At 37.7% G+C, this 12174-nt stretch overlaps 1 protein-coding gene across 1 annotated transcript; it reads right to left on the minus strand.

Annotated features, from left to right (window-relative positions):
• Positions 1–3418: 3418 nt before the first annotated feature.
• Positions 3419–11385, minus strand: LOC125666429 (transcription intermediary factor 1-beta-like). The gene is made up of 2 exons (XM_048899596.2): positions 11210–11385; positions 3419–5647 (listed from the first exon to the last, which is right to left on the minus strand). Exon 2 carries the CDS (start codon positions 5630–5632, stop codon positions 3656–3658), a length of 1977 nt encoding a protein of 658 aa, XP_048755553.2. The 5' UTR covers positions 5633–5647; positions 11210–11385; the 3' UTR covers positions 3419–3655.
• Between the last annotated feature and the right edge of the window lie 789 nt (positions 11386–12174).

Raw genomic sequence — 12174 nt, forward strand, 5'->3', positions numbered from 1 at the left:
GTCACACCGTCGGTTCCGGTCTATTTCATCAGAGCACTGTAAACATGGCAAGTCACCAACAGTTAAGTTCGGATATGTATAGATTTGAGCCTGTTCTTTCGCAAGAAGAAATTAAGAAAAGAAGACGTTCAGTTGAGTCGCAGACCACGCAGACGGTACACGTTTTTTGATACAAATGTCTCGAACCTCAACTTGTCATAACGCAAATGATGGATCCACAGTTTACATAGTCTTTTCTTTTCAGATGACTTGGTTGGGTCAGGAATTTCGAGAGAGAAAAAAACCAAACTTTTTTCACATCTCCCCTTCGCAGTAGTGTAATTAACTGCTTGACAGAAAGGCATCAACCTATTTATTCGTAAAATCTACCACACGCAGGGCCATAGAAATATGTCAGGAAAAAAGCATTTAAATAAACAGATCAATTTGTGACAAATTCTGTAAAAACAACCCTTTTATACAAAAACAATATGTATATATCATTAAGTGCATATTGACCTCCTATACATTTTTCACCAGACCGACAGTCTCTACATCAACTCTGTATCACGTGATCAAATATCAAGATAAAAACGTATCGTGTATGTATAAATCGTTGAATTGGCACGATATCCAGATATCAATGCAAGTTGAAGTTAATATAACTTCAAAGCATATTAATTTCTTAATTTGAAAAGTGCTGAGAGCAAGTTTATTGCGACTTGTAACATGTCTAATTTTTGCATTGAATATGCAAGATGCAGCGATTTTTGCACATACGAAGTTGAATCTAGCCTGAAAAACATATTTTCTGTTGAAGCATGAAATTGCTCCCCTAACTTTCCTTTTGCACTGAAGTTCACATGTCGCATAAATCAAACGTCTTTCACTTAAAAACCTCGGGGTGTCGTGCCAATAATGAAATTTTTATATACGGAAACCCTGTTTATGCAAATGAGTCCATTGTGAAAGTAACTATACGGGCAGATTAGGGGCGATATCAAGATCACAATATAATATGGATATTACTTTAGCATTTATGTTATATAGAAAATAAATTGAAACTTTTTCAATATCAAAGAGAATTAATATAACCCATTTGACAGAAACTTTTACGCGATTACAGTTTACCGTTTGACAGCGGTGGTAAATAACGAAACAATATTTTGACATTTCCAACCACAAAAGGACTGTAGATATGTACGTCATGACCTTCGTCATGACGTATTTTTCATTGTGACGTCGCGCAATGTGCCAGTGCGGTAAAGTACATTTATGTACAGGACTGGTATTTATGGGGAAAGCCTTAACTCAACCGCGCACGCACATCTTTGATGATATTAGAATCTCATCAAAGCCGGAACAGACGGTGTGACGTAAAAATTATTGATGTTTGTGGTCTTGAATACAAAAGAGTTCCACATCATGGCAGCCTCTATAGATAGCGGGACTCTCAATTTTTAACGTTTTCAAATAAGTACTGAAGCTTATCCAGGCCGTATATCAACAGAATAGTATGACAATTTTTTATCATATAATTAATCCTATCATTTACCGTGTAAATTTTTTTGGGGTTGCCTTCCCCTTTATTGATTGAGGATTTATAGCGAGCGAGCGAAGCGCTATCTCTTATTGGTATTGCGAGCTCTAATGATTAAAGTGCGCAAAAAGTCTGAGCTGAAGTGCACTTAAGTCTACAAATTTCTTTTGTTATATTATCAGAAGTCCCTCATGGCCGAGTGGTTAGAGCATCGCGCTCAAAATCACACGGCCTTTCACCTCTGGTCGGCGCGGGTTTGAATCCCGCTCGCGCCGGTAAATGAGAAAGCTTCCCAGTTTACTTTCTAAGGTCGGTGGTCTCTTCCCAGGTACATTGTATCTGGGTTCTCTCTTCCACCAATATAAAATTGAGCGCCACCAGATAACTGAAAAATTGTTGAGTGTGGCAGAAAACAACAGAACAATCAATAAATCCCTCATAAAAAAATGGCGAGGATCTTGCGAAGTCACATCTCCTTGATTTCAGATTACAAACTTGCGTAGATTATCTCAATTTTATCCTAGTCTTGTCCCCTACACAATGCAGCGTGCCGCATTAGTCCTATAATGCGTAACGAAATACAATGGCAAGACGATATTAATCTCAGCTGAGATTCGGCTTGGCTGAATATTCGGACTGACGTCTTCACCGAAGGCGTCAGTCCAAATATTCAGCCAAGCCGAATCTCAGTCTTAAGACGATATATGCGTGGCAGAGGCTATGTCAGGCATGCATATATATGGAGGATGGAGGGTTTGAACCCACCACCCATGGGCAAGGTGGAAAATAAATATATTTGCCTATCTGTATGCGCCTCCAGTTGTTAAGTACCACATGTTAGTCCATAGTTTCAATACTTCCTATTACCAGCCCATCAGAGTTATCGCGCTTTGATGACTCTTGCGCGTCAATAAAACAAGTCTCGCGAGCAAGTGCGAGATTACCGGGACATAAGCAAAACGTCAAAACGTTGATACCCCCCCCCCCCTTTTTATATATATATATATATATATATATATATATATATATATATATATACATATACATATATATATATGGTAAAATAGCCATTAGTCAAGTTACATTTTAAAAAATCTAACACTAATATATAAGACTAATGTGTTTTTGAACGCCATCACATCTGTTTCAAAAATCGATGTTTTATATCCGATTTCCATCGACATATGTAATTTTTGAAATAGCTTAGATGAAGTTCAGAAACATAGCAGTTGTGTTAATTAGTGTTATAAACATCTCAAAATTAAAACAAAATTGCAGTTTCACAGATGGGTAATTTATTTTCTAATATTAGAAAAGGAGGGGGGGGGGTTGTTACATGTAAAACTTATACTGTACCAGTTTATACTTACAAAGTTCATGCCATATGAACCTGCACTAATTGTATGATAAAATATCTTCATAGTCTGACAGAATAACTTTAAAAGCATATGAATCCCCATTATTTGCAAGAAGATTTCGTTATGTTGGATGTGCATAGGTAAAACCTTTACAGTTCTTCTTGCAGTTGATGTTTTAAAACGGTAAAATTTAGCAAATTCAGTACCTATGCTCCCTCACATAGTTTAATAAGTTTGTCTTTTTTCTTGTTAAAATAATTAATTTTTTTTAACTTTAGAATTTTGATCAGTGTTGTGTTTTGCAGTTGATTATAATTCGTATTCAATGCCATATTTGTTTACGTTGTCCCGGTAGCACGACTTTACGTGCCTTTAATTTGAAGAGTTCCACTAATGGAAATCAAAAGTATTGAACCCCTAAAAATACATGGGGTGAAACCCACTGGCTTGGCGAAAATTTCTGGATTCGCTCTTGTGGCTTTGCTGTCACTAACGGTAGCTCCGCCAGCATATTATAACTGACATTAAAATTGAATGAAAAGAGGATTAAAAAATCTTTACTTCAAACAAAGTTAACTCTAATAATATTATGAAAATGACATACGTACGCACGCACGCACACATACACACGCGCGCACCACACCGTAAATGTATGACAGTTTAATTAGTATAGTTCTGTAAACGAATGAAGACATAAACAACATGGTTTCTTTATACAAGTACACACATCCTGTTTTCTGGGGCTACACTTACAACGTTAAGGGTATAAATAGTATCATTACAAATGAAAAGTATGCACAAAATCACTCCTGCAGCTGCTGTGGTCGAAAGACAGTGCAATTGTGGCCTTGTCGTAAGATACACACAGAGCCTGGGGACTGATAATTCCGTCATGGCGCGTCAGATATTCCTCCTGGAACCTGCCCTCCTCGTCAATTCGGTGAACAGTATCAGAACCCCATCCCGCAACAAACAGATCGCCGCTTGCTGTCTGTGCAAGACCACGGGGTGCTTTCATATTCGTGTGAGTGTAATGAAATCTTCTGTGTGCCAATCTAGTGATGGAGGTAACTCGACTTCTTTGGCTATCGCTGACATAAAACGAGTTTCCAGTGACGTCAAATGTGACGTACCAAGGGCGAAGGAAGAGAGACTGGAGGTTGTCGTCTGGGAGTATGTTCATCAACTCCTTTCCATCTCTTGACAGTATCCGGACAGAGGCCGGCGATCCGATAGGACATGTAACGGCAAACTTATTCCATGATAACGAATAACTGATTCCATGAAAGCGATAGCTGGTCCTTAATTCCTCTTGCAAGTTTATTCCAGCCGACACTTTGAACACAAGGATTTTCATTTTTCTGGGTACGGTGACAGCAACAATGTGATTTTCAAGAGAAGTGACGTCATAGGGCGTTTCTTCCAGGATGTGTTCAGATTTAATCTGAAATTGGCTATTATAAAGTTTTAGTTTGCTATTTCCGTTGTCACAGAACAACCAATCTAGAGAAGGCAAAGACAGAATACCTGTGATCAAACAAGGGTTTTCGTCAGACCGAGTTTTCACGGACACTATTCGTTCAGGAGTTCTGCGATTTCCCATGGGGCTCTGAACTCGGCTTTCATCCCGATTTAGTTTCGGGGATTTTCGTCCGGCGGATTTCTTGCTGTTCTCGTTTACGATAAGGTCCCCAAAAGAAGAAACGGACTTTAACATCTCATCAAGTTGACTATTGATTACGAAATGAACCGTGGGGGGCCCGGGTACTTCCTTGTATTCCTCAACAGCTACCGAGTGACTCGTGTTCCTAAGCTGAACTTGTTGTAGTGATTGCAAAATATGACTATCCGTGCCGAACTCTTTAACATTTCCGAGTAATTGATCAGTGTGTACACTCTCCGTGTTCAACGATTTTAATTTCTGCATATCTTGTTGTAATTTCTCTCGGTATTCCTTTTCTATTCTGTTTAGTTCTTCTATAGAGTTTTTTTCGCATTGACTAAGGATCTCATCAACGCGTTTTCGAACACTTTGGATTCTGTTGCGTAGATTCAAAAACACCGTGTCTCCCTCGGTTATCGAAGACTGTGTGGATTCTAAAGCATTTTGTGTGATCTGTAAATGATTAAAAGATTTTGACGTAATTTCTTGGAACTGTTGCCACTTGGCTCTTACTTGGTCATTAACTGTCTTAATCAGCCTGCATTCTTTATGATTCTCTACCGTACAAGACGAACAAATCAGTTCATCGTGATCTTCACAGAACGACATCAATGGCTGATCATGTTTCGGACAGTTTGGGTCGAAAATGGTATTCTTTGTCTCTTTTGTTTTGACTTCAGACAGATCCATAATGCCGTGTTTCATTGTGGTCTTTAGAGAACCATGTACCTCCAAACAACTCGAACAGAGCGTCTCGTGGCAAGTGCGACACCATTTAATCCCTGGTGTTGTTTTCTCTTTCCGGTTACAAGGAATGCATATGACGTCATCATTTTTCAATTTATACACTTCCGTTAATGCCGCCACAAAGTCACTTTGAGGAAGCTGTTCCAGCCAAGCTTCAGGAGATTTGTTTCTTGTCGATGTTAGCTGTTTGCAGATTGGACATGAATATGCAGATAACCGGTTACTCAGATTTTTTGTTAAATCGTCACGAATGCAGTGTCTACAGAAATCATGAAGACATTCCAGGTGGCATGGGTCGGTGAATTTTTTAGTACAAAGTTTACAGATGATAAAATCCAAGTCCATTGTTGTCACTCTTATCTGAAAGAAAAAAAGGTAAAATAAATGATACATGATAATATATTTCTCCGTTATGATTACTAAATCGTCTCCAATACTAGTATTTGAGAAATAAATGTCACTTTTGAAAATATATGAGGATGTGAATTGCGACGCTTCACGCCGGTATATTATTACGTATCATTAAGCACTATATACCCATCATTGATGTCCCAGTATATACTTTAGGCGAACCTGTTTTCGTAATTATTTAAGGTCGCATTTGTGTTTGCTAGATCCTTGCATTAATGATCGAACAATGATTTCTAAGCCAATTTTCACCAGATTTAGTTCGGATGATTTTAAGCCAGGTCAATGAAAGAGAAGACATAAAACTTGTGATATCTGTCCACGTGGAGGCTGAGAAGTTGAATGGAGACGTATATAAACAAATGACGCAATCTGTAGGTAAATTTTAAACTGTCAGTACTGTCGAAAAAACCCTAAACAAGATGGCTTCCACCAAAATTATGAAATTCGGGGCCTTTGGGAGTCAGAGTTTCTGACCCAAGTCCAGGACTAAATATATCTTGAGGTGAAATTGAATTTTCTTTGCGTCTGAAACGTAGTAGACAAACTAGATGAATAGATAGACCGTAACATGGAGACCTCAACCAAATCTGTAGAATTCCCGGACTCCTGCATTGACTCTGTGTGTGTAAAGGATCCAAGCTCCATGGAGGAAGTGAATAAGTTACATAGTGAATACGTATTCTTTGATGAAGAAATCTTTATTTGCTCCTGAATATTCAGCTGACTAAGTACCATCCTATGACATCAGCAGTTCTGAGTACAACACCAGCGTTTATGAGTACAACGTCAGCGGTTTTGAATACAACGTCAGCGGTTCTGAGTCCGTGGAACACGAGTGGATCAAGGACCCCTGACGTTGTGATGATGACCGAGCACATGACGAGTTAAAATAAATGGACATATAGCGTTTAGTGTTCAAAGGTTTAGGTTACAGGGCGAGACTATATGGCATCTAATGAATTCTATCTATGAAATATGTTTTGTCCTCAACAGCTAGAATACAAAATGGATGCATATTTGCAGTCCTTCTCTCTAGCACCACCAAACTGCAACACTGACCGGTCGCGGTAGCTCATTGGTTTGCATTTAGAAGTGAGAATTACGGGTCTTTCGAGTAGGACCTTAAAAACGGAGGTCCCGTGTCGCGACAAACTTTTGCACACTAAAGAACCTTCACTACTACGACCCTGAGCGCTAATCATATGTCTACTGGTCTACAGCTGGTGACGTCTCAATATGAGTGAAAAATTCTCGACGGGACGTAAAATCAACAAACGATCAAGTTCTTCGTTGAGTAATATATAATACTAGGTCGTTGAAATAGTTTACCTATAACCGGTCTGAAGGTGTAATCAGGGGCGGATCCAGGAATTGCGGTTACGGGGGGCGTCACTTTATGAGGCAGTGGGTCCAAGGCGAAGCCCTGGTGGGGGTCCAGGGGGGCGAAGCCCCCGGAAGCTCCTGGATTTTACAGATTTTATGGGGGCTTGAAATATTTCTCCTATTTAGTCATTTGTACTATTTTCTATCATTTTAATAAGGTGAAATTAATAAAATGACCCAAATTTTAAGGGTTTTTTGGAAAAATTTAAGTTCTCCCAATAAAGTAATTCAAAAAATCAAAAGATTTTGTCATTTATTTCTCCGGGAGTGGAAGAAATTATTGCTTTATCGTTTAGTACATTTTCCGAAACAAGAGACCGCAATTTATCTGAAATTTGAAAATTTTAGGTGGGGGGGGGGGGCGCCTGCTGCGCCCCCTCTAAATCCGCCACTGGTAATATATGTCGACCAGGTCCGTCACGATATCTGAACATAATGAAAAAGTAGAGATAACGAAAGTGATCAATCTCATAATTCCTATAAGAATGCGAAATGAAGAATAGTGCAAATCGGACCCCTGGACACGTAATATGACTGTTGATTTTAAGAGTTTTTTCTGACCTCTGAAAAAAACCCAACCCGATTGCACAATTATTCATGATAACGCTTGTATATATTCCAATTCATTTTTTTATCATAAGATATACCATACACGCAGTTTATCTGTCAAAGTGCATCACTATATCTGGAAAGGTAAAATATATTTTTTGACGAAGATCGACAATGGTATCTAAAATCATCCGTGTAAAGTTTTATTTTCACCGAAACTGCCCACTAGTATCCAAAGTATCTTTCGCAGATCTAGTGATTGATGTCTACTACCTGGCAACTAACATCTACGTTTGAAATCTCTTGCCTGAAGTATCTGGTTACTAGAGACATACTTTTCTGGATGACCAAGCTGCAACAACCTCTACCCAGAGTTCTCGTTCCTTGCTCTCACACACACCTCTGTGAACGTCTCGAGGGTTTTACAAGATTTTTGTAAAATGACACGTATGCTCAAATAAAGTATGGGTTCGACTTCAGTTACAAAAATATACGTAAATAGATAAATACTGAGCAGATGTCAAGTCTTTTTGTGACACAAGAAGCATTGATTTGGGTTGAAACGCGGACATTGGGTTGTTCTATTGCACCAGGTCTATACATAGGTACATGAGGAATGCATAGTAATGGGGATAAACTACAAATAGTTGCTTGTCCTACATTTTTCCAATATTTTATAAAGTAGTTCTTAGATTTATTAGCCGTAAAAAGTGGATTTACACGTGGAATATGAGACGCTGTGAGTGTAATGAACGATAACTCTGGGTAGAGATTGCTAGCTGCTATAATTATAGCCCATCATATAGTCACAAACTCCTTTTTTTCTCACGACTTTCCGCTTCGAAAATACGACACAATGTACAGCCACCATAGTCACGAAATACTAAAATCTGAGTTCAAAAGGATTTATTGTCCAAATAATTGGTCTTTCACTGTCATTATTTCTTAACCAGGCATGAGTCCGAAACAAAACTTGAGGCTGAACGAACCTACGGCCGAACTGTAAAAAAAAAAACCCAACAAGAGGCCCATGGGCCTAGAATCGCTCTTCTGATACATTGTAGAACAGGCAAATATTCTCACTAACCAAGATTCATCAATTAACAAAGTTTGATGATGTTAAGTCAAATAGTGCCTGAAAATTTAAAGGTAACTGTCCAAAAGTAGGTCATGGTGACCTACTTTTGGTTGACACACTGAAGACTCAAGATGCATCAACTGACAAGTCAAATAGTATTCAAATATAGCCGTCAAATTCCAAAAGAAGGCCACAGTGACCTACTTTTTGGTCGACATACTCCAAAGACTCATGAAGCATCAACTGACAAAGTTTGATAATTAAAGTCAAATAGTATCTGAAATATTCAGATATAAACGTCAAATTCCAAAAGTAGGTCACAGTGACCTACTTTTTGGTCGACACACTCTGAAGACTCAAGACCCATCAACTGACAAAGTTTGATGATTGTAAGTCAAATAGTATTTGAAATATTCAAATATAGCCGTCAAAATCCAAAAATAGGTCATGGTGACCTAGTTTTTAGTCAACACACTCTGAAGACTCAACATGCATCAACTGACAAAGTTTGATAATTATAAGTCAAATAGTATCTGAAATATTGAAATATAACCGTCAAATTCCAAAAGTAGGTCACGATGACCTACTTTTTGGTCAACAAACTATGAAGACTCAAGATGCATCAACTGACAAAGTTTGATTATCCTTAGCTAGCTTTCATAGTGTCCAAAATATGCATCTAAAATTGAAAATGTGAAATTTGAATGTCTGCAAAATTCAAAAAGTAGGTCACTGTGACCTACTTTTTTTTTTTTATAAATATGTTTTGAGGCCTCTAGACGCATCAACTTACAAGGTTTGATGATTCTAAACCTCTCGGTATCTGAAATAACAACCTAAAATGTATTCATAAATGATTAGCCATAAAAGTCTGAAAGTGTTGTTGTTAGCCCCCACTTTTTGTTGTTGCAAAGATAGACATAATAGAGGCATTGAAAATTGGGGCTTAGTCTCTCCCCCCCCCCCCCCACCTAAACGTTTTTGGCAGAGAGTTAGCTAAATTCTCTGATTTCATTTTGTATTTATGACATTGATCACTGTTCGTTAAATTAACCATTTCATCTAAACTGTATAAAAATAAAGTTGATAATATTGCTGACCGTTATTATAATCAATTTCTTATACCCAGTTTATAACATTTAAATTGCACGGCCCGTGAGGATCCGGGTTAGAATAGGTCATCAGCATCCCTTTGCGTGTCGTAACTAAGACGCGACTTAATGGGGCCCGTAGGAATCCGGGCTACAATAGGTCTTCGGCATCCCTTTGCGTGTTGTAAGAGGCGACAAGAGTTTACGGATCATGAGACCGAAAAAACTGAAGCCCCGTGTCACAGCAGGTGTGGCACGATAAAGATCCCTCCTGCTCAAAGGCCATGAGCACCGAGCATATAGGCCTAAATTTTGGAGCCCTTCACCGGCAATGGTGACGTCTCCATATGAGTGAAATATTCTCGAGCAGGACGTAGAACTACAATAATCAATCAATCATTTAAATTGCACCACTAAGCGGTTTAATCCGGAAAAAATTAACCTGAGCAGTAGCATTCTAAAACTACCTTTTTGCATTGCGAATATGGGAAAAGAGTACCAATTCATTTCCCATAGACCTCAATGCTAACCTTGGTCCTCTCACTAATTAACTGTATCAATTTTAAACAAATGACCGCAAACATTTCAAAGTTCATTCCAAGTGTTGATAAAAAACGACAAAAAATATATAGGGTCCCGTGCCTTTTATATGCCATATTTGTACTTTTTTTTTTTTTTTTTACAACACATAGCAATCTGCAGTAAATTACACACTTCATAATTTTAAGCATACCCCTACCATGGTAATTTCCTCAGTCATCTCTCGATTTTGTGCGATAATTTTTCATCCTGACAATTAGTTTGAACCTCTATAATATTTCTTTCAATTCCAAATAATTTCACTCTTGATATTAGCCAATCACGCAACACCTCGACATTTATACCTCCGCTCAATCTTGGGGTAAACTGCGTCCGGGTTACGCATGGGGGGTTGGGAGTGGGGGTGGGGGTGGGGTTGGTACTCTCATTCCATATCATATCTAGATTGTTCACATTAGCATCTTATCATTGATAGAATTTCGTTTATACCTTTTTGATTATCTTTATTAACCTTTCGTTATTGATACTGAACTGAGAGATAACGGTTCACAATGGATGACAATTCCAGAGTATCATTTTTTGAGAAAATACTAGGTGAAGCTCCGAATTAATGCATCAACGAAAGGGTGGGCAGCATTAAAAGTCACGTTTTGTAGTACATGTGTATGAGAAGATGACATTTATCGCGCGTCAGACAGCTCGTTAGCAGGACATCTTTTATCTGAGAGAAATGTACTAGATTTAAAAGAATTAACTTTTAAGAATTTTACCTCCCACCGTACTGACGGAATAGTTGGAATTTAAGATAATGCCAAAGTCATAAACAAGGTTAGTATATCAATAGTACAAACAAAACGAATAACTTCTTACCTGTCACGGTCAGAATAAGCAAGTGAGAAAAAGACATGGTGTACTTTCCGAAGTTCATACAGACCTCGGGTAATGAAAAGGGGCACTTTAAAATCTAGGTTCTCTGTTCAAGTTAAAAGAAAATTTTGACATAACATTCATACAACATCCATTCAGGTGGCCATTAATGCAAAGCAAAGGAAAATGTATTTAAAAGAAAGTCAGTATATACTTAGAGAGAAGATCAATAAATGATATCGATCGGAACATTATGATAAAAATATCCTTTACATACCATTATTTAGAACTCAAGCGAAAATTTTTTTTAAAATGTTTTCTCATTTTACGATCGTACTTGATCAAACTTGAATATGTGAAATAACTTGGTATTTTAATTAACTTTATCTTATCCGAAAAATATGTTGTTAATAAATACATATACACGTGTATGTATCCCTAAGAAAACTACAAGTTCTGCATCGACATGGGAAAGAATCGGGATGTTTTAAGAAAAGGTTTGTCCAGCCACGTTGAAAACGATCACAAGGTGATTAAAATAGAGCATCATATTTGTCTCAAAGGTATATAATGAATACATGTTAACCTGCCATAAGTTTGTACCCTGTGTCTTCTGATGAATTTAACTTGGACATAACGATGTACATAGGACTGGTGTATAATCCAAGGCAAATTCCCTTTGTATGTGTGTCAATACACACACACACACACACACACACACATATATGTATATATATATATATATATATAGTTTGTAAAAAGAATTCAATATTTGATACAGTAAATACATCCAATAATAAAAAGTCAAGAAACACAAAATTCGAATAATATTTCACTGTTAGCGCTTTCGGCTCCAATGCCTCTTCAGACAGTTATAGAACTGTTCCAATCTAAAAATACTATCACTTTGAAAAAAATTATGTAAATTTATCACTTATATCAACACTTTGATTACTTAACGTTCATGC

Source organism: Ostrea edulis, chromosome 10 (assembly GCF_947568905.1).
Source record: "Ostrea edulis chromosome 10, xbOstEdul1.1, whole genome shotgun sequence".
Lineage (NCBI taxonomy): Eukaryota > Metazoa > Mollusca > Bivalvia > Ostreida > Ostreidae > Ostrea > Ostrea edulis.